General features: G+C 33.7%; 3 protein-coding genes across 3 annotated transcripts; 2 read left to right on the forward strand and 1 right to left on the reverse strand.

The window, feature by feature from the left end:
* Positions 1-836: 836 nt before the first annotated feature.
* LOC129871265 (uncharacterized) lies at positions 837-5,571 on the forward strand. The gene is made up of 2 exons (XM_055946171.1): positions 837-1,308; positions 4,802-5,571. Exons 1-2 carry the CDS (start codon positions 1,001-1,003, stop codon positions 5,265-5,267), a joined length of 774 nt encoding a protein of 257 aa, XP_055802146.1. The 5' UTR covers positions 837-1,000; the 3' UTR covers positions 5,268-5,571.
* Positions 5,572-10,551: 4,980 nt separating this feature from the next.
* On the forward strand, positions 10,552-13,450 carry LOC129870716 (xyloglucan endotransglucosylase protein 2). Its single transcript, XM_055945562.1, has 4 exons — positions 10,552-10,835; positions 11,087-11,187; positions 11,838-12,031; positions 12,932-13,450. The coding sequence occupies exons 1-4, from the start codon at positions 10,640-10,642 to the stop codon at positions 13,344-13,346; spliced, it is 906 nt and encodes a 301-aa protein (XP_055801537.1). The 5' UTR covers positions 10,552-10,639; the 3' UTR covers positions 13,347-13,450.
* Positions 13,451-14,920: 1,470 nt separating this feature from the next.
* On the reverse strand, positions 14,921-22,432 carry LOC129870725 (uncharacterized). The gene is made up of 14 exons (XM_055945573.1): positions 22,244-22,432; positions 21,556-22,112; positions 19,949-20,086; positions 19,563-19,644; positions 19,342-19,418; positions 19,076-19,182; positions 17,386-17,503; positions 17,150-17,266; positions 16,954-17,045; positions 16,751-16,817; positions 16,577-16,655; positions 16,369-16,460; positions 15,471-15,614; positions 14,921-15,377 (listed from the first exon to the last, which is right to left on the reverse strand). The coding sequence occupies exons 2-14, from the start codon at positions 21,892-21,894 to the stop codon at positions 15,345-15,347; spliced, it is 1,485 nt and encodes a 494-aa protein (XP_055801548.1). The 5' UTR covers positions 21,895-22,112; positions 22,244-22,432; the 3' UTR covers positions 14,921-15,344.
* Between the last annotated feature and the right edge of the window lie 64 nt (positions 22,433-22,496).

Consider the following 22,496-nt stretch of genomic DNA (forward strand, 5'->3'; position numbering starts at 1 on the left):
TAGAAAGAAAAAAATTTATCCTTTCTTAATTTGTCAAAATTGACAATCTAAAAGGAAAATCAAATTAGGAAATATTTGATAAGTATAGGAACGGAGTGAGTAGTAAATACTAGGCAGAAAACTTAGTTGAAAATGCTCATAGATTTTGAATTAGTTTCAAATATTTGTTTGATTAGATTTTCAAGTTCTTAAAAACTAGCTCATACTAGCTTTGGATTTTTAGGACTTTCACTCACAATTTTTCAAAACTTATTTAAGTAAAATGTATGTCCAAAGATAACTAATACACATGTTTACATTCATTTTTATTTTTAATATAATTTTTTCAAACTTTTCAGATAACATATTTAAGAGTATAAGATTAAAATACTTTAATACATTCTATTTTTTTAAATTTGGTAACATAAATTTCTTTTTTATTTACTTAAATTTTATGTAAATCAAACTCAGATAAACAACCCTTGAGTGGTTGGGAAGTGGGTCTTTTGCTATTCAGTCATGAGCTCGTCGCATGGACTTGCCTAATGCTATTTATATTTTCATATGCAGTTTGCAAGTTATTACACAGTTGGGTGGTGGGTTTCTCATGTGAAATACATGAGAGATCTGAGATCGAATTCAGTCTCCGTCTCTACTCAGCTATGAGCTCGTCACATGAAACTTGCCTAGTATGATTTTATATCTACTCATGTGTGGTTTGTAAACTATTGCAGAGTAATAAATATGTTACCACAAAATACTCACTCAAATAATAAAAAGATAAAGTCTATATTCGAGATCGTGGATTGAAATTAAACAAACAAATTGTGACCACCTATGAAGTGTCCCATTGCATTTTTACCTAAATTAGTATTGCACGAAAAGTCCTCATATAGAAAACAAACAAAAATGACTATCGACTTTTACGAGATAGAACAAAGAATTGAAAGAAAACGTCAACTTTTCAGATACTAATTTCGATAAACCAAAAAGGGGATTGTTAAAGAGAGAAGGTGAAATTATGGGTATGAAGAAATGGGTAACAATATCAGTAGTAGTAGCAATAATCGCATCAATGAAAGGATTAAGCAGCCAATTGAGTTTCGAAAAAGAGGTAGCAATTGAATGGTTGAAGCAAATGTCAGATCGATTAGGAAATTGGGCGATCCCTGCTTATGTCGGTCTTCATACAGTCACATTAGCTCTTTGTCTTCCTTATGCTGTGTTCTTTGAAGCTGGTGCTTCTCTACTTTTTGGGTTTTTCCCTGCTGTGTTGTGTGTTTTTTGTGCTAAAATTCTTGGCGCTTCTCTCTCTTTCTGGATCGGCAGGTAAATCCTTTTCCTTCTCTGTACATCATTGAACCCGTGTTTTGCTTCTTTTCTTCAAATTTGGAACAAATATTATCTGGGTTTGTGAGTAAATTAGTTATAGGTGTAAGAATATATGTGGGGTTTAGATAATCTTTAATTTTCTTTTGGTGCTTCTCTCTTTTGGGGTTCTTCCCTGCTGTATTGTGTGTCTTTTGTACTAAAATTCTTGGCGCTTCTCTCTCTTCCTGGATCGGCAGGTAAATCCTTTTCCTTCTCTGTACATCATTGAACCTGTGTTTTGCTTTTTTTCCCTTCAAATTTGGAACAAATATTATCTGGGTTTGTGAGTAAATTAGTTATAGGTGTAGGAATATATGTGGGGTTTAGATAATCCTTAAATTGCCTTACAAAGATTGTATTTTTTGTAGTTTGGAATGAAATGGATTCGAATAGAGGAGAAGGGATATAGAGGATTAATATAGGAAACTTGAGTTTTAGATGATCCTTAATTTGCTTTAGGAAGGTAATTTTTTTTTAGTTTGCCAATGAAATGGACTCGAACAGAGTGGAATCGGCTATGGAGGATTAGTATAGCTGACTCAACTGATTTGGGATTGTGGTGTAGTAGGTTGATTGAATTAAGAGGTTAGATACTTATGAATCTGTTCTCTCTCTCTCTGGTTTCACCTATGTGCTTTTATTTCCAGCTTGGTACAAATATTATCTGGGTGTAAACTAGTTATCCGTGTAGGAATTTGTGTGAATTCTGGATAATTTTTGATATGCATTAAGAAAGATGCTTTTTTGTTTTGTTTGCAAATGAAATGGACTCGAATAGAGTGGAATTGATTTAAGAGATTGATATAGCGAACTGAACGATTTGGGATTGAGATGTAGTTTAATTGAATGGTTTAAGGGAGTAGATACTCTTGAATCTGTTTTCTACAAACATATGTTAATCTTTCTTTTTGCTTAGGCTTATCTGATGTGCAGTGTAGCTTGTAATAATTTCTTAAATAATTTGCAACTTACAATGCCATGTATCTGACAGTCAACTTTCTTCTAGATCTTGAAATTTCTCGCACTTTTTCTGCTATATTGAGCACCATCATTCAGATTCTAGTTATAGTGTAATGAATTATTGTCCCCTGCTGCAAATTCTGTTGAACACCAGAAGTCATAGTTGCCTCGGAACATTTCTATATTTTTTTCCCTGTAAAAGTTAGATTTTAGAATTCTTCATTGGTCTTGTATCCCCTATGATATTACCTGAAGTCCTAACACTTGTTGTTGAATTTTGGGTAGAAGATGAATTCAAATCTGAAGCTAGATTATAATGGAAGTACCTAAAAGGAGAAAAAAAGGTTATTGTGGGAATGATGCCTTATAAGATGATGATTGTCGTCTCACTTTGAGAGATCTTCATTTCCCCCAAATGTGTCATTCCGATGATGGTACCTGGGAAAATGTGAAAACGGGTAAAGCTGTTTATAAATGGTTGAATATGAATTTTTAGTTGAGAATCATCTTCTTGTTTGCCCAAGGTTATGAAATTTTACAGTGTCTTTATATACTTCTTATAGAATCTTAGCTCCTTTCTCTGACAGAATGTGTTAGTCTAGTGAGTCAAAGGTATTCTCATATTGGAGCTAAAGTTAAACCTATGAGGGTGATTTATAGGTCGTGGCACTTGCATGTTCTTGTCGATTGATTTATGTTGTTTTAAAACAAAGTTGAAACAAGTGTTGGCATTGCGTTCGAAAGAAAGGCAGTAAACGTCATTATAACACATGTTAGTTGCTTTTATAGATTCCTTTTTTTCTTTTGAACCATGAAATATTCGAATTCTGATTTATCAAAAAAAATTCAATTCTTCATTAGAGAAGGTATTGTTTAAGCTGTAACCTGAAGGATATCAGTTTTGTCAAAGGCACGATTAAAGCGCGCTTAGGCCTGAAAGGAGGCTCAATACATGTTGAGCGCTTCGTTTCGCTTAATGTGCACTTCAGTATCGTCATCAGGGCTCTAAGACATTCTTTCCTTTCCAATGAGCGTTACTTGGAGAGGAGACACTAAACAATCACTTTATTGTTTATTTTTTTCAATTTCTGTCCATACATTTGTTATTCATGCTTATGAGATTGAGAGAAAATGAAATTATTGCGTGTTTTCTCTGTCTCTTCTTACATTTCGTAAAATCTTCGCCTATTATATAGGCACAAGAAGAAGAGGGCAATTTGCCCAAGTTGTCAAACTGTCAAGTGGTTGGGTCCCACTTGGAAAGAGACATTCAATAATATAATAATATGTTCTTTTCTCCATTTGTGTCTTTTTTCATCAAAGCCCACACTTTATTTGCGCTTTTGGCTAAAAGCCCCAACGGACTTTAGAGCTTTTTGGAGCTTTTCGCTTTTGATAACACTGAAGGATATACCAACACAGAGTCGTGATGTCAAATATTTCTACTCTTTAGATATTTAATTAAATTCATCAAAAAAGGAAGAATTTGAGAAAAAGCTGTTTGGAAGTAATAGAACTTTCAGGAATATAGTAAATAAGTCCATCTTGTAGTCTTTTGATTGTTTAAGCTTTTGAATTTTCATGTGGATTCATTTGGAAATTTCCTTCTGCCTAAGCCTCAGTGGATAGAGTTTTCTATGCCAGTGGAAGGTAGCAGGTACTCAAAGGAATAGTTTAGGTGTCTACAAGCTGGCCCAAGCACCACCGTTATCAAAGAAAAAGGAAAGAAAGAAAGAATGAGTGGCAGATTTCTATCTTAGAATGAGTGGCAGATTTCTATCTTGACCACATGTTGCATTGGGATTTCCGGGTTTTCAGATATCTCATGATTGTCTAAATCGGTTTAGACTTTGATGATATACAAGGATTAACCAAGTCGCAAAAAGTATATTTGTAGGTGTCTAAAGGGTGACCACTAGATTCTTAGAATCGGCACACTATACTAGAGCATGAAATAAGAAAGTGAAAAAGGCAGAATATTTCTGGAAGGAATATAGACTACATTCGTTTGAGGATGTATAAAATGAGAAAAAGGAAAAGAAAATTTGGGGTAGGGGTGTCTTTAATGCAATCAGCTTATAAACGACTTAATTTGTTTTTAAGCAGATAAACACCCTGCTTCAGAGGAGTTGGAGGTAGTATTGGCATGAGAGGAGGTTATTGCCAATTTGACTATTTTGCTTCCATTAACTGAAAACTGGAGAGCTCAGTCTTTTCTTTCATCTTTCACTCTATGGACAGGAAAATATATTCTAGTTATTGGATTTCAGAATTACAGGTGACGGGATTGACTATCTGTTCTCTGTTCCCAATTTAAGCATGTCCTTCTACTGCTTAAGCAAAATAAGTGCATAGTATCTGAGGAGGTGTACTTTTAAAGTTCATCTGAACAGACTTTGCTTTGATTTGTGAAGTTATAATTTGTTAAATGCTGCAGATATATGTTGTTGTAAGATCCTGACATTGCAATTCTAATATTGTACTTTCCCAGGTTTGTGTTCCGTAGTTCCAGCTCTGCTATAGGGTGGGCTCAAAATAACAAGTACTTTCATGTTCTCTCAAGGGGTGTTGAACGCGATGGATGGAAATTTGTACTCCTTGCCCGTTTCTCTCCTATACCTTCTTATGTCATCAACTATGCCTTGGCAGCCACCAAGGTTAGGTTCTTCCTGGATTTCCTACTTCCAACAGCAATTGGTTGCCTGCCAATGATCCTACAGAACACGTCTATTGGCAGTCTAGCCGGTGCTGCTGTATCATCCGGCTCTGGATCTAAGACATCCAATTTATGGTCATACATCTTTCCTCTACTTGGTATCTTAGCGAGTATCCTCATTTCTTTGCGGGTGAAAAAGTACTCCAGTGATATCTCAGTCGCTGAGACAGTTCCTACAGACGATCACGACAACAATAGATTGACTGAAAGGAAAAAAGGAAAAGGCTCTAAGAAACAGTAATATATCATCCATAGGTTTTGCATTCCTTCTTTCTCTCTTTAATTCCCCCTGATGGTGGTCGAAAGGGAGGGATTTATCGAGCTAGCCCGTGGTCCCGTTGCAAAGGAAGAAAATGAATTAAGATGAGAGCATGGTGTTTTTTCCAAAAGAAGTTGATAATTTATTAACGTTCCTACATTATGGTCAAGAAACTTGATGTTTGTGTGTAGACAAAATCAATTCTTGAAAGCAAAGAGACACTCTGACTATCATTGGTATAGAGATTCAAACTTAAATGGATAAATGGTTTATATTCTCTCCTTCACTATGCATTTTGGTTTACCATGTAGAAAGTAGCTTGAATTATTTAATCATGTAGTTTCTTGATTTTGTTATCTGTTATTATATGTTGTTTGTTATGTTTAGGTGATCGCACTATTTTGCCAATGTTATTGTTTCTTGTTTGTATGCTCTATACTGTTTTTCCATTAGTTGTGATGTTTTCTTCACTGTCGTTTTTCTTTTTCATTACCACTTCGATTTGTTTCACTTGAGTCGAGAGTCTTTCGAAAACAATCTCTCTACCTTCACGAGGTAGGGGTAAGGTTTGCGTACACTCTACCCCCCTCCACACTTCAGACCTCACTTTGTGGGATTTCATTAGGTATATTGTTGTTTTGTAGAAAGCAGCTCGAGTTATTTAGGAAATGATGCAACATATTATTTCTTTTCGTTTTGCTAGATTAATCAAGGTTGAATTATTGAAATCTCTGCTGAAGATATTCTAGTAAGATTTCAAATATCCGGAGTTTATTTTTGTATATTATATGGATGATCCGATCCTTGATGGATCCTATGTATGAAGACATGGTCTCTCTGGATTCCATTGAATTTCATAGATGGAATAACTTCGACCTAGTCAACTTCTTTCTACCACATCGTTTCAAACAAAGTTTTTCCATATGCCCAATTATTCTAGGTACTATTGCAAGTGGCTAACCCTTTATGAAGAATCGAATAGAGATAGCAAACGCCTGAGATGCCATTCCTTTTGTCGTGATATATAATAAGAGGTTCTAGACTGAACTTGTGTATAGTGGAAGCTTAGTGCACCAAACTGTCCTTTTTCTTCTGTGTGGGATCTCCTTTTTATATTATATGAATGATCCGATCCATGACGGATCCTATGTATGAAGACATGGTCTCTTTGGATTCCATTGAATTTCGTAGATAGAACAACTTCGACTTAGTCAACTTCTTTCTACCACATCGTCTCAAATGAAGTTTTTCCATATGACCCAATTATTCTAGGTACTATTGCATGTGGCTAAACCAATAATGAAAGTTTTTTAAGAAGATCAAATAGAGATAATAGACGCTTGAGATGCCAAAGAGGTTCCATGCTGAACTCGTGCATAGTGAAAGCTTAGTTCATCGAACTGTCCTTTTTTGTGGGACCTCCTTTTTAAGTAAAGTAATTTCTGGCAACATAAAAATTATGCTGCATATAGTTATACAACTTATAAAGACATGGTATACAGTCTTCTTCAAGTTATTAATTAGCACTCTGGAATTATGAACCTTCTAATTGCAGAAAAGATAATGATGGAGTATTAATTAATTGATGCCATTTTAATGCTTAATTAATTGGTTGAAGCAAATGTCATACTGGCACATGAAGATAATAATGGCACTTCATTATATATTAATCATATGTGACCGTTTGCAAATAGCAACTGGTTAATTACTAGTTAGGTTGGCCCCGTTCTATATAACATAGTCTGTCTAATTATTACTGTATAGGTCTTGCCTTTAATTCTCGGTGGTACCTTCTTATAACAAAGGACTTCGAATATGAGCCTCCAATTTATCCATTGTATCTTGCATCAATACTATGTATGACATCCTCATCAATCTTCGCGATATCTTGGATAATAGACCCAAGATACTTGAAACTTTCTTTTTGGATGATGATCTGAGTATCGAGCCTCACTTCCACTCCAGTCTCATGCATTATGTCATCACTGAACTTGCACTCCAGTCTCCAAATATCCTGTCATGGTAGGATTTGTCTCCAAACCTCCATCTTAACATTAACTTTGTCACGAATCTCATCAATTAAGATTATATTATCTGCAAGTAACATATACTATAACACCTCACCTTGGATTCACCGCATCAATATATAAATATAAATATTTGTGTTGATGTGATATGTGTTGTTCACTTGTTTGTATAATGAGTTGGTCAATGAGATTCACATCCATGACGCTGCATTAAAAGGCAAACAATATATTTATGGATTTTTACTAAATTAATTATAAATTGGGAGAAAACTATTTGATATATTATGCACTTAATTAATGTGATTATTATTAATTATGTCCTGTTGTAAAATAATTGATGTATAATATATAGTTGCACGATATATAGATCATGTGCCTTGGTTACAACTATTGCCAGACTTGGCACATGTCATGTGCTATAATAATCTGTTTTTGCTTTTTGGTAGATGAAGCAAGAATTATTTTTGGAAAAAATATGTGTGGGGGAAATAGATTCAAAATTTAATGATTTTTTTTATGTGTTTAGAATCTAATATTTGTTAAATCATAGACATATACATATTTTTCGTAAAAATATTAGATTAATTAAACTCGTAATTTATCAAACCAATAAAAAAAATTATATAAAAAAATTTAAATATAAATTTATAAAGGACTATAAAATCAATTAATCGACGATTCAACCTTCATTATCACTTTGACAATTAAGGTAAGCAACCAGATTAAGCCGCGACCAGAAAATGATTAAGGATATTGTTTTTTATACAATGTTAGAGCATTAATGGACTAACATATATAGAATCAACTATTTAGGGTTTACTTATTTGAAAAAATTATCTAAATACACATCTTATTTTACTATAATTTCTAAAATTTTCTATCACTTCGGATATATCCCTTCTTTCTCGCTAATACATTCCTATCCCCCTTTCGGGTATATCCCTCCCTTATGTATTCGGATGTTCTATCCCCTCTCTGATACATCCCTCCTTTTTCGGATACATCCCTCTCCTATGTATCTGGATGTCTGCTAATATATCCGAAAGTCCAATGAGATATCTAAAATTCATAAATTTTAAGGGATTTTGTATTTTGAAAAAGAAATAAGAAAATAATGTAATTAACTCTTAACATTATGATATTTACGTAAATTACACTTAACTATTTGTTAGATTTGAATACGAAAACTCTGATTAAAAGCATAAAAATATCATTCGATCATATATACGTTTTAGTGGTAGCATGAGTGGAAGGTAAGAGTTTTGATTACTATAATATAAACTATACATATATATATATTACAAATTTTATTAATATGTATAAAATATTAATTTAAAATTTAATAATTCAAAATAATTAAATTTTAAATTTATAAAATTTAAATTTTGAATCTGAGTAGTCACATAGTAACATGTGCACGTGCGTGCGATGCTAATCATTGACCTTTGGAGACTTTCGAGATACGAATAATGTGCATAGAAAATAATTACATTATCAATTGTTCATTAAATTCTGCCTCTTGAATCCTGTGATAGTAAGTAATCGCTCGGTTCCTCTTACTTGTCAAATTTTGATTTGATACACTTATTAAGAAATTAATAAGTGATATAATAAATTTATCATTTTATCTTTATTAATCACTAAAGCCATAATTCAAATTCAAAAATATTTTGGTATTCTAAGTTTATAGATGCATTAATCATTTAAGATTTCAAAAAATTCTACATATTCCAAAGATATTAACTTTCTAATAAATTGAGGGTATAACAGGTAAAATTTTTTTTGTACTTTCTTGATTTTTCAAATTTGACAAGTAAAAAGAAAAATCAAATTAGGAAATTTTTAAGTAAAAAGGAACATAAGGAGTAATTTTTATTATTGTGTTGTGCGGATAAGTTTTTGCATATCTCAATTAATTTTTATAAGGTATTTGCTATTTTTTTAATTGTGGTGTGTGAATCAATTTATGCGTATGTCAACTAATTTTATTGGGCACCTAATACTTGCTATCTCCGTCGGCATAAATTATGCTGCTTGATAACTCTGTTCGCTAAGGTCTAAATGAGGAAATGAGGTCTCTTGTCTTTTTATAATTTGAATAGAAGAAAATAACTTTTTTAAGATCTCTTATGTGTAAAAATGAAGATATCTCGTAAAAAAATAATCATAAAATTAATTATTTTTTTACAAGGCTATAAAATTATTTCTACCGCATAGTTTAAACAAATTAAAAAGAAAATCTTAAATTACGCAGAGTGAATCGGTCCCTAAGGAACCTCCGAAAGGGTTGCCGTCCGAGAGCGTCTTTCTTCTTCTCGAGTGAAGTAGCTTACTATTGCTCTTTAGCTAGCCTCTATGTCTTTCCCTGATCAAACTAGAAGTTACCAAGGAAGCATGCATAGCACTGAATAGGGAGTCGCCCGGCACAATTTCCAAACTTATGAAGCTGGGGGCGTGCCCGCCGGACATACTAAACAATGACCCAATTGAGACCGTTAGCAACTTTTACACGAATTTTCAAGTGAATGAGATCAGTCTTCCTTGTCTTTTTATCTTCTTATAGTATTTAAATTTGAAATCTCATGATTTTCAACCTAATTCATTGACCAAACAAGCGATGCCCTTGAGAGCCAAATACCTGTTGTTTGGTGGATAAAAGGTAATAACTGCGGGATAAGAAATAAGACTAGTTTATTCTGAATTTCATTAAAGGTATTAATTAATCCCAAAATTATCTATTACACCATTTGTATTAAAATGATGGAATTAGTTATTAACTAAAACATCCCAATTCATGAGTCGTGATAACTTTGTCTATCCTAATACTCATGGTTAGAACCACTTTAGGCGAAGAATGATCTGATAGATATCCTTTATCGAAAAATCATGTGGTGCATAGAAGTTAAATATAGCTATTATAAATAAATTTACATCTTTAATATAACTAAGAATTTTTTTTACTCAATCTTCTCTAAATTTTTGATTCTGCTACTGCCCGACGACCAGTAAAATGAAGTAATTGGCCAGCTAGTTTGGAGACTGTCAAAGTTGCAGTAATTTTCACGTTAGGGTATCTATATATAATGGCATAGGGTTAGGTGCATTTTCTCATCCCAAAACCAAAAAATAATAAGAAAAAAAAATATCTTAGTAGGATTCTATTCATTGATGCTTTTGCTCTATAAAAAGAGAACTTTTTATTGATTTAGCTTTCTCGATCTTGATTTAAAAGTCTTGATAGTTTAATTCGTGTAATTCGTAGCTATCATTATATTTTTTTTTTATACTTAATTTTTACTTATCGACTCGAAAAGAATAGAAATATATATGATGAACTTCAAATGGATGATGATGATGTTGGTGGTGTGTGTGTTATTATTGTTAGGTGGAGCAATGGGAGCTAAGCCCAATAAGCCAATTGATGTCCCATTTGGAAGAAATTATGAACCTAGTTGGGCTTTTGATCACATCAAATATTTGAATGGTGGCTCTGAGATCCAACTCTCCCTCGATAACCGCACCGGTAAAATTTTATTTTTAACGTTTCATATCATATGTGTTTGATATGATAGAAGTCATTAATCGTATTATTTATTATTGTTATTGCTGTCTTTTTATTATTTTCAGTATGACTTGATCTTTACTACTTTATTTGCTTTACATACCTGATTTTTGTTATATTTTTCTTGAGTCGAGGGTCTATCAGAAACAATAATATTATTAACTCTAATATATGTTGGTTCTGATTTTTGATTTGGTTTGGGACATATATAGGTACTGGCTTTCAATCAAAAGGATCTTACCTATTTGGACACTTTGCTATGCACATAAAGATGGTTGCTGGTGATTCTGCAGGCACTGTCACTGCTTTCTATGTAAGTCAATAACATATACTAATAGTCAATTAATTATATTTCAATATTAAAACTAGTTGGAATTGATTATATAAATTATACTACATGCATTTCGTTATAATTATGTATGTAACGGTGTGATATCAGTGATAAAGTCAGAATTTTTATTAAGGGATGTCAAAAAATTATAACTATATCGCTAGCTAGGATTGAACATGCAATTTTAAGAAAATTTTGCACACCTTAACTATTGTATAAATCTTCAACTTGTATCAAGAAGTGTCAACATTGATATATATATATATATATATATATATATATATATATATATATCGATAAAACAAAGATTTGACCTATATATACAATATAATTTTCTGGTGAAAGGGTGTCGCGTGACACCCCTCGAGGGGTATAGCTCTGACCCTGATACTACTTGCATAAAATCATGTGTCACTGCCACGATCCACGAATAACCATCGATAAATAACAATAACAACAATATAATTTCATATGTGGGGTCTAGAAGGGAGGTAGGAGTGTATGCAGACTATACCCCTACACTATATATGTGTTAAAAACACATTACACGGGTATAAAAAAAATTCCAAACCTATAAAATTAAAATATTGAATCCGTCTCTGACTACGTGAATTACCTTTGTGTGTATGCAGTTGTCTTCTCAAAATTCAGAACATGATGAAATAGACTTTGAGTTCTTGGGGAATAAAACAGGAGAACCATACATTTTACAAACAAATGTATATACAGGAGGGAAAGGTGACAAGGAGCAAAGAATTTACTTATGGTTTGATCCAACAAAAGATTATCACACTTACTCTGTCTTGTGGAATCTTCACCAAATTGTGTAAGTAGTTTTTTTTGTTTTTTTATAATCATTTGATATCAGAAAATTACTCATTTGATTATTTTAGATTCGTATTATATAGAGCCTATTTAAGAAGGAAAAGCTCCTAATCAGAGGTTTCTACATTCGAGAGGTTTAACCTGCTTAAGTTTAAACGAATTGGATTAGGATCCGTTTGGTAATTTGACATAATGGGTTGAACTTGAAATGACTCATCAAATTATTGGGCCAAACGAGTCAAAATATAACCCATACCAAGTTTACAAACTCAAAATTTGAAGATTGGGAATAATATAAATCTGAAAAATTAAAGTTAATAATCTAAGAAAATGCATTAGTTTCACTCTTTTTATTCCTAAAAAAAGACAACATAAGAAAGGAGGTGAATTTAGGTTACGTTAGGATCCGTTATTTGATCTATTTTGAAACCAAATAAACTTTTCGCGTGTTGAATTATGACAATTTATTAGTTTGGCATGTTTTGACGTAGAAATAACATTCATTAACTATTTTTTGATTATGTTTTCGAAAAAAAGCTATTATCCTGGAGTTTCAAATTCTATCAAGTGAAATTTTAGGTCATTATCCTGCTCTTACCCTTGTGGATTTTGAAAACTCAAAGGACAATGATTATTTTTTAAAAATAAGGCCGGAAGAGTGGCTATGTGTAATTTTTTAAAATACTTTAATTTGTTCACAATATAACTCATAGATTCTAGCCGTGGATGCAGCAACTAAAGTAACATTTAAAATAGACTATTTACATCACATCACAACTCTTAGTTGCAACCCTTCCTCAAAATCCTACGTCAACACGTGATGTTTTATGCTTCAAATTATTCCTTTTTGATCTGTTTAAATTTAATTCAACCCGTCCATTTGACATCGGTGTATATTCAGGTTCTTTGTGGATGAGTACCCTATAAGAGTGTTCAAGAACAACAAGAACTTAGGTGTCAAATTCCCATTTGAACAACCAATGAAAATATACTCAAGTCTATGGGAAGCAGATGATTGGGCAACAAGAGGTGGACTTGAAAAAATTGATTGGTCAAATGCACCTTTTGTTGCCTCATACAAAGGCTTTCACATTGATGGTTGTGAATCCTCTGTCAATGCAAAATTTTGTGCCACTCAAGGCAAAAGTTGGTGGGATCAAAAGGAATATCAAGATTTGGACAAAACTCAATGGAGACTTTTGAGAAGAGTTAGGGACAAGTATACAATTTATAACTATTGTACTGATAAAAAGAGGTTCTCTACAATGCCAATTGAGTGTAGGAGCAATAGAGATGTTCCAAGAAAATCATCTTAGAAAAATTAAGTTCCGACTCTTTAAAAATATCATTAGGCGTGTGTGTCTGATCCTCTTAAAAGCTATGTATTTTAGAGGATTTGATATGGATACGATAATATTTTTGAAGAATCCGAGGAAATATATGTCGTTAGAGTGTATGCATGAATGATATAATATTGTGTGTGTAGCAAGTCTACTATAACATTTCAAAAATAATAATAATAATTTGTTTCTATTAATTCAAGAAGGAAACATACACTATCATCTACTGCTTTTTTTTAAAAAAATTCATCTGGTATTTGGTACTTGTATTGTAGCTCTGATTAATCTGAATTTGCGTCATGTAAGACTTATTAAATGGGAACGTTACCTATCAATGCCAGAACTTTTTTCATAATCAAAACTTGAACCCAAAACTTCTGGTTATGAAGGAAGAATTTACTCAGAGACGGATTTATAATTTAAATAAAGTAAGTTCAAATTTTAAGCTCCTTAGAGCTAAACTCATTTTACTTTTTGAGTTATGAGTTGAATTTAATAATATTTGTCATAATTTGAGATTTTTTACATACATATTTACATTCTGATCCAGATATAATAAATTCAATTGAATCAAGAAATTATAGACACCATCCACCTTTGTGCTCATCATTAAGGGGGAAACAAGATAAATAACTCCTTTATTTCTCAACTTCCTTCTTTGCATATTTTGTGTTGTTGGGGCTAATGTGGAATTTTAGCTTCAATTAGAAATTTTTGAGACTTAAAAGGGAAAATCGTCAAATTATATTCGGCATCGCACCACGTAGAGTTTTTGAAAATTTTTCCTACCAAAGAACTTTTTATAATCAAAACTCGAATCCAAAACTCTAGTTAAGAGAGAACAGTCACAGTACTTTGGTGGCAAGAAAGTTAATTTAGATTTTGTGATATTATACAAAGATTTTGTGGTGTTGTATTATTTGAATTAGTTTAGAAAGTTAAACTACCTACAAGGAAATACCTTTTAAAACTTCTTTATTTTTCTTTAGACTTACTTTTGTAAATGAATAAACTTTTACTTTCCTACTATATCATCACTATATATCTACGAGATTTTGATTGTTGAACTAATTTTGTCTTTACATAAATTGGTGGTGGTTGGTATTCATATGCACCTACTTTTTTTAACTTGGATTATATATAATAAGACTTAATTTTATACATTATAATGTAGTGTCATGTTATGTTACTATTTGTTACATATATTGGTGGTGGTTGGTATTGATGTGCATATAATTTCTTATTCTTCGATTTCTATTACTATAACTATGGGTGTTTATTGTCCATCAATTATCATAGTATTTTGTTGTAGTTTTTGTTTTGTTACTGAGTATTTGTTGTCTCTTGTACTTCCATTACCTTTTTATTGGATCTTTTTCCTTGAGTTGGGAGTATATCAAAAAACACCTCTCTACCCTTGCAAAATGTTGATGACCAACATGAAACTAGTATACGAACGATTAATCTCCTGTATACTGAACTCGTTGGAACGTGTCCACCTAAATACAGGCTATATCGAACATGAATAGAGAAAATTAGATAACAGAGGATTCACATAACCGATCCCAACTAGTCTGAGATTAATAAGTTTATGGTTGTCCAATACAGCAAGTAGTGTGTGGTGAGATCCAATCTCACTGGACCTAAAAACTAACTACAGCAGTTTCCATAGAGAAAATCTCCATTATCCTGAGGTAATACCTCTGCTGCTTCTATTAGCAGATTTCTCATTCATAAAAACCGCGTTTCTGTCAATTGATCGAGCTAATAAAATATGATGTGTGTGTGTGTGTTTCGTGCACTCGTAAGTCAAGTATACATATACATAAATTTACATATAGAGAGTGTCACGCGTAAGATGGAGAGATTTTCCTCGTCTTGTACTAGCTTTGGAGTTTAACTTCCGCGAAAAAATTATCAAGCATTGGTGATAAATGCTTTAGCGCCTCAGCATGCCGGTTATTGATCTCTCTGCTACTTCTTAGGTCCGACACCAATCATCGTGAGCTGCCAAATGCGGAATGTATAGTTAGAAAAAACTATTGAAAGATCAGAAATTCATCGAATGGATAACGCCCAAGAGTCTAAGAATGTACTGACAATGTTATTTTCAGGCCGACTCCAGTAGAATCCCTGCAAAAGAACGGGCAGGATGTTGCACGATACAAGAATGTAAATCAGCAACGCGTTCGTTCCCATCCATTTCAGTACTGTGGTCCAGTGTCTATAGCCCCACATATCAACCTATAGAAAAAAAAAGAACTTTTAGCTATGTAACAAGAGAATGAAATCTTGTATATCAGAAGTTTTTGGACAAAGGAACATCTTTTATTAAATCTCGACTCGCAGACAAATACTCCCTCCTTCCCAATTTATGTGAAAGTGTGTGACGGAACACGGAGTTTAAAAAAAAGATTTTTGACTAAGTAAGCCAAACATATGCAAAGTACCAAAATTATCCTTTAATGTGGGGTGGTGAGAGTTCCACACGCCTTTTCATTTTCTCTCATTATAAAAGAGTGAGCTTTATATTAAGCGGGTCTCCACAAGTTCGTGTCATCAAGAGAAAAATGGTAATGCTAAGATTAAATAGTTTCTAAAAAAGAGAAGGTGTCATTCCCCTTTTTTTTGTTTATTGATACTGGAAAAATCCCTGAGGGCCAGTGGCGCAAGGTTCAAAAGTCGGTAAATAATAGGTCCGCCCCTCAATCCTTCTTCACTTAAATATCAAGTTTTTGTCTGCGGTAAGGTTTGAACACATGACATGCGTCTAACACACACATCACTTGTGTCACTCTTACCACTAGACCTGACAAAGGGTTAGGTCCAATTTGGACACTCATTTAGGAGGTTCCAAACAGACCCCGTCATTGATATGAGATCATGATAAGGTGAATAACCGGTCTATAGGCATAATGAGTATAAGGACCTCAAAAAAATCTCTTCCATGTTCAGCTAACACACAATGAAAGACTAGAAGAGATGAATAGTGTCTAACCATCATATAGACGGCAGTGAAGAGAAAGCCAGCAGCACCAGCAGTAATACACATATAACTGAAGGAGTACAAAACCTTGTTTACGTGCATCCCTAAACGAAGTAAGTAAAAAAGGGAAGTTAATACTGTTTATTTGTTCTCTAAGGGAAAAACAAAGCTCAAAGACATATAGCATGAAAAGGAACAGAAATTTAAAAGAATAGCTTACCGAGGCAGTCACATGTTACACCCAACAGTATGAGACAAGAGGATGGTACCAACCATTGCTGAATTCTAACTTTATGATCCTGGAACACATTAGGATGAGGAGCAACAAAACAAGTGAGCTTCTCGTCCAAAGGAAAAAAAGAACAGGTAAAACGAGAACGCAGAAAATGATTACCTTGAAATGGACAATGATGTGTCCGTAATGCAAACCAATGAAGCAAGTTACAATAGCCATCAATGAGCTACAACAAAGTCAAATGAGCTTAGTTGACAAAATGCAACCAAAGATAAGAGAGTAACAAAGGAAAGGGGCTTGGCAGAGCGACACATCATAAGTATCTGGCAAATAACAACAGACTTGAGGTATCAATAACAAACCTCAAAAGTCCTTCTGGGTCAAAAGGGGCTTGACACCATGATGGAGCATCTAGAGGAAGGGGACCATAGTTAGGGGAGTTGACACTACATTCCTGTCAAGAAAACAAGCAAACGTTTGAATGTCAAGGAAAGCGGAAAATGGAAAGTAACAGAAAGAGAAACTTTGAAATGCTAAGAAATTCAAGAGGAAGAATACTTTTGATCGTCCATAAATGGCTCTTGTATATAAGTGTTGAATACCCAATATTTTTCGATCAATCATTCCAACAGCATTACATGCTGGTCCACTGTCTCCCCGTACACCACATTTCACCTTCAAAGGGAACATAATCATGTTACAGAATTCCATCATTTTCAGCAAATTGGGATGTGATCCCAGACCTGTTTTTAAGGAAAACTAAAATAGACAACTAACTGCAGTGAACAACTTACTGTGAATATCTTTGCTTCCGAAGAAGATGTGTCCATTGGCATCTGATACTCCCAGTCAGGAACATATAAACCGTAGAACAAAGAAAGGTATAAAGCAGTAACCATTATAGCCATGGCCCTGGAGAAACAAAAATGGAGGGAGAAAAAGGAAATGATTATACAGGAGAGTGGAGATTAAGCATTTCTTTTCTTCTTTTTGAGAGTAATGGAGATTAAGCATTCTAACATTAAAAAAAATTGACGGAAGAATAGAGCTTTAGAAAAAGTTCAAAATGCACCTCATTTGCAGACAATATATAAGACAAAAACAAAAAATCAGACAAATTGCAGTATCTTGTTCTTCCATGGATTATCCCCTATAGATAGTCCAACATGAAATAATCCATGGTTCATCACTACCGTTTGTTTTCCTTTTTCAAGGAAACAAAGTTAATAGCTTGCACCTCTATCTGATAATTAAAAGCTTCCCATGAAGTTACTGGGTTCTAAATTAATAATCTATACATGTTAGATGAATTTTTTAAGACAAATACAGAGTTCGAACCAAAGCTAATGGGTTTTGCCGCACCCGTACCTACTACTCTACCTCCACCTCTGATTTGCTGTTTTAACACATTTGCCAATTGACAAAGATTGTGAGCTACCATAGATGGCATCCCAGAACAGTAGCCATTTAACATGCAGAATCATAAGATATAAAAGTTCACCATTTATCCTGCGAGATTGACACATATATGTGATTTCTCACATCCCACTGTTTCCCCTACCAAGACACTAATTGAACATTCTAATGGAACTCCTTGTATTTCAAGATTCCTTTGCCATGCCTGAGAAAACTCTGATATTTTCTCAACCTCGGTATGCCGACACATGAGATATCCAAAGCACCACTGGATAGTGAAGATTCAACAACCGAAGGGGTTACCTTCTGATGTCGAGACTAGGAGTTACCTTCTGCAGTAGAGAATTGGCACCTACTGCTGGCCTGCTGCTATCAGCAGTCAGCACAAACCATTTGAAGGAATTTCAGGATGGCACTGTTTGCACACATTGTCCAAGAAACCTAGCTCTCTCTCTCTCTCTCTCTCTCACACACACACACACACACATCGAGCAGATTAATCTCTACATAGACTCAGGTGTTGGCATCTTTGACCCTTTACTTACTCTTACAGACTCACTCCATTTATCACTTCAAAATAAGCTAAAAGGTGTCATTGTCCACATTTATATATCATCTCCTATTCGGTTGGTACACCATCAGGACTAGGTAGTAGGTACTTACCGCCCTATGGGCATTTTGTCTACAAGATCATATTGTTAAAATCTCTACATCTTATTTGAACAAAATAAACACATTAGTTTTTTGATCGTTGAAAATAACCACATATTAGTATTGTCTAGCCATTGGGAATCAAGCCTTCTCCATATCACACCAACATTTTGCAATATAGTTACTTTAATACTAGACTTCAAAACATTTCAGATTGAGGACCATCTTTTGAACACAACCAAAGTTTCAACTTCAAATCAAGTTGATCTTGTATTAGTTTTAATTTTTGTCAATAAAATGTTATGCTCAATCCAAGCAAGACATATTGATCAAAAGAGTGAGTAACAAATACCACTATGTGACAAATAGTTTAGATAATCTTTATAGAAAAGAATGGTCAAAAGACTCGGAACTCACCATTGTTGATGGTATCTCTTCAACAAAGATTGTCCTGAATTGACTTTGTTATCACCCTTGAGCCAGATTTCACACATTGCTGCCAACAAAAATGATATTGCAATTCTCTGGGGAAGAAAAAGGAAAAAAGTTTAAATGAAATTATCCACTTGAACAACAACAGAAATACACAATACAATATAAAATATAGCTCAAAACTTATAATTATCCTTTATTTTACTACCGCCAAGGCTGACGAAACCAAAAAGAATATGGTGACTTCATACCTGCAATATGCCCATCCATCTGATTCTCTCAACGTCCACTCCATAAGTTAGATTTTTGATACCATGAAAATAGCCTCCTGTTTAGATAGAAAGAAAGAATGAAAGTGTCATACTTGCAAGCCATGAATCTAATATATCAAACTAATATTTTTCCACTGCATGGTAAACTACTAAACAGCTGTTGAAAGATAAAGTTAGACAGATGACTAAAAGAAGAGCACCTTGAAGAAAGAGTCCAAGGATGAGAAGCTTAAGCGCGCGGTGAATTGCTTTTCCAGTCGCAGTCAGTCTGCAGGGCAAGTTCTGTATAACCCAAAAGAATTTCTATAAGCATAAGAAGCAAAAATATCTAAAACTTCAATACAATGGATTACAATAACAGCTCAACCAATATAAAATCATAAAAGGTGTCCTTCATATCTTGACTCACAGCTTGTCCATATACAAAATGCATAGATATTAGAGATAAAATTTGCTATAAAACCAATATCTACATTCTTGCTGTAGCTCAAACAGAGAAAGCTCTCTGCCCCCAAGACAACTGCAAATGAATAATCCAGCAACAAAACATAGTTAATAATCTGAAATTTGTTTGAAACATATTTACCTTGTATGCAAGTGCAAGCGACACTCCAACAATGAAGAGGAAAAATGGCATGACAAAATCTGCCAGTGTTATACCATTCCATGGTGAATGATTGATAGCAGGATAAATTCCACCAGCGTATTCCACAAATATCATTAACTGCAGAAAGTGTACCAGAAGCAAGAGAGAGTAAGATGATAACCTTAAAGGAAAAGAACCAAACTGCTCATTCAGGTTTTAAGAATTAGTTTCACATAAACAACAAACAAGCAATCTTACTCCCTCCTTCACATGCACACAAAGAAGAACTATTGTCATATTTCCCTTTTTGTAATAAATAAATTATACATGATAAGACACTTTTAAACCTATATAAGATTAGCATCTTTGTCTGGTAAGCCTAGTTCAGTTACATCTCCTTTAATCCGATTTTCTCATCCCTATCCTGTATTCCCGAAATGGTATGTCCTCATTTTCCCACAACTATTTGGCACCAAAACAGGATGATTTGACTGAAACATAGTGCCTTTCTTGATGCCATTTAGGTTTGAACCATCACAATATCTTCAGCTTTTAGTACAATTTTTGCACATACTTAACAAGTTGAAATAAGGTATGTAGAGTGTGTTTCTTGTATTAAAATTATGCTTAAAAATCAAAACATCCTTAAGTCTTAAGCACCACCCAAGTCCCTGTCTTTTCTTCCAACTCAACTTCATATATTTTCAAGTCAAAACAACTTAGACCGCCCTTAATACCCAAGTCAAAGAATAATGAGCTAGTTGTAACTTGTAAAGCGCATCTACGTACGTAGTAGGCATACTCTTGGAACAATCAACATAAACAAATGACAAATTTGGAGGAACCAAGCAAAAAACTAGAACTTTACTCAAATGCAAAGAATTCCGATACAAGAAAACGCCAAAAGAAAGAAACCAAAAATAGAGAAGAGTCAAAAACACCCAAACAACAAAATTGCCAGAATCTGGAAATCCATAGAGATAGAAAAAGACAAAAATATGTCCATTGAATCTTCAACTACTCAATCCCAAACTAGTTCTCATAGCTATATGAACCTTATATAGCTGGTAATATGGACTTGGACTTTAAGAAAAACTACAAAAAGAATACAAATTCAACTTTTTCTTAAAAATAGATTAGATGAGAAATTACCCAAAAGAAAGAAACTAAAAATAGACAAGAGCCAACAACACCCACCAAAAACCAAAAGGAGAAAAACACCCCCCAACAAGAAAATTTTCAGAATCAGCAAATCCACTGAGAGAGAGACAACAATATGCACATTGAATCAACAGACAACAACAACAACATCCTAGTGTAATCCCACAAGTAGGGTCTAAGACGTACACAGATCTTCACACCAACTTAGTGTGGTGGAGAGGTTATTTCCGATAGACCCTCAAGGGTCAAAAGAAGTGCAGACAAGTCATGATAGAAAGGAAAATAACAAGTTAAACAATATGCACATTGAATCATTCAACAAAAACTCAATCCCAAAACTAGTCATCATAGCTATATGAATCTGGAAATCTACTCAACAATATGCACATCAACAAAAATTAAACAACAACTACGCCTCAGTCTCAAACAAGTAGATGAGAAATTACCGCAACAGTAATCCCGCGAAAAATATCAAGAGAAAGAACACGACCACTGCCTCCAGTGGTGGAGGAACCACTCTTAGACCCACGAAAATGATGTCCACCATTGCCAATATGATCACCACTAGATTTGGGCAATGTGGACAAAGGAGATGTCGGCGATGTAACAAATTTTTGAAAAGAAAACTCTAAATCATTATTATTTGTTGCATCACTTGTAATAACCTCAATCCTAGGAGACATAGACAAATTCTTTCCTTCTCCTTGAACTATAACATCCCCTTGTTGTGGATCCCATCTTAATCTTGCATCTTTCTTCTCTCTAATTAGTTGATAAGATCCCATTTTCTCTCCTAAGGGGAAAAAAATCAAGAAAATGTAGCTTATACCCTTTATCTCTTTCTACACAAAAATCCTAATTTTACACCATTTTTCCCCCAAAACAAGAATTTTGAAAGCAACAGAGCAGCACCCTTTTCACTAATCTGCTTAAAACTTGTAAAGAATCAATCTTTTAATGGTGCTGATTCTTGCAAGAACAAAATCTTCACCCTTTATTGCCACTGCAAATTCAAAAAAAAAGATCAAATTTTTAGTATTTAATTTCTTTCCAAAAATAATAACAATAACATTTAACAACAAAAATGCATAATGCGTATCTGAAAAACAAGCAAAAAAATCAAGAAAAACTCACCCCCACCAACAATTTTTTTTGCAAGAACCAGCACCAGAGGACAATAATGTACTTTAAAAAAAAGAACTATATTTTTCTCCACCCTTTGTTTCACACACAAATCAAAAAATGGTAGAGGGCATAAATGATTATATGTGTATAATAAGTAGACACATATACATATGGAGATATATATAGATATAGAGAGAGAGAGGATGATATGTGGAGTGGTGTGCGCGCTTATATACAACTCTTCCACTTATAAAAACATCTT

This window comes from Solanum dulcamara, chromosome 10 (genome assembly GCF_947179165.1).
Source record: "Solanum dulcamara chromosome 10, daSolDulc1.2, whole genome shotgun sequence".
Lineage (NCBI taxonomy): Eukaryota > Viridiplantae > Streptophyta > Magnoliopsida > Solanales > Solanaceae > Solanum > Solanum dulcamara.

What these genes read in the sequence shown, in the direction of transcription:
- LOC129870716 (XM_055945562.1), top strand. Translation starts at nt 10,640, where the DNA reads ATGATGAACTTCAAATGGATGATGATGATGTTGGTGGTGTGTGTGTTA. An exon ending in CTCCCTCGATAACCGCACCG is followed by an intron (nt 10,836 to 11,086) that starts GTAAAATTTTAT and finishes GGACATATATAG; the next exon opens with GTACTGGCTTTCAATCAAAA. An exon ending in GCACTGTCACTGCTTTCTAT is followed by an intron (nt 11,188 to 11,837) that starts GTAAGTCAATAA and finishes GTGTGTATGCAG; the next exon opens with TTGTCTTCTCAAAATTCAGA.
- LOC129871265 (XM_055946171.1), top strand. Translation starts at nt 1,001, where the DNA reads ATGGGTATGAAGAAATGGGTAACAATATCAGTAGTAGTAGCAATAATC. An exon ending in CTCTCTTTCTGGATCGGCAG is followed by an intron (nt 1,309 to 4,801) that starts GTAAATCCTTTT and finishes GTACTTTCCCAG; the next exon opens with GTTTGTGTTCCGTAGTTCCA.
- LOC129870725 (XM_055945573.1), bottom strand. Translation starts at nt 21,894, where the DNA reads ATGGGATCTTATCAACTAATTAGAGAGAAGAAAGATGCAAGATTAAGA. An exon ending in CCTTGGACTCTTTCTTCAAG is followed by an intron (nt 19,419 to 19,562) that starts GTGCTCTTCTTT and finishes CTATCTAAACAG; the next exon opens with GAGGCTATTTTCATGGTATC. An exon ending in GACCCAGAAGGACTTTTGAG is followed by an intron (nt 16,818 to 16,953) that starts GTTTGTTATTGA and finishes ACTTTGTTGTAG; the next exon opens with CTCATTGATGGCTATTGTAA.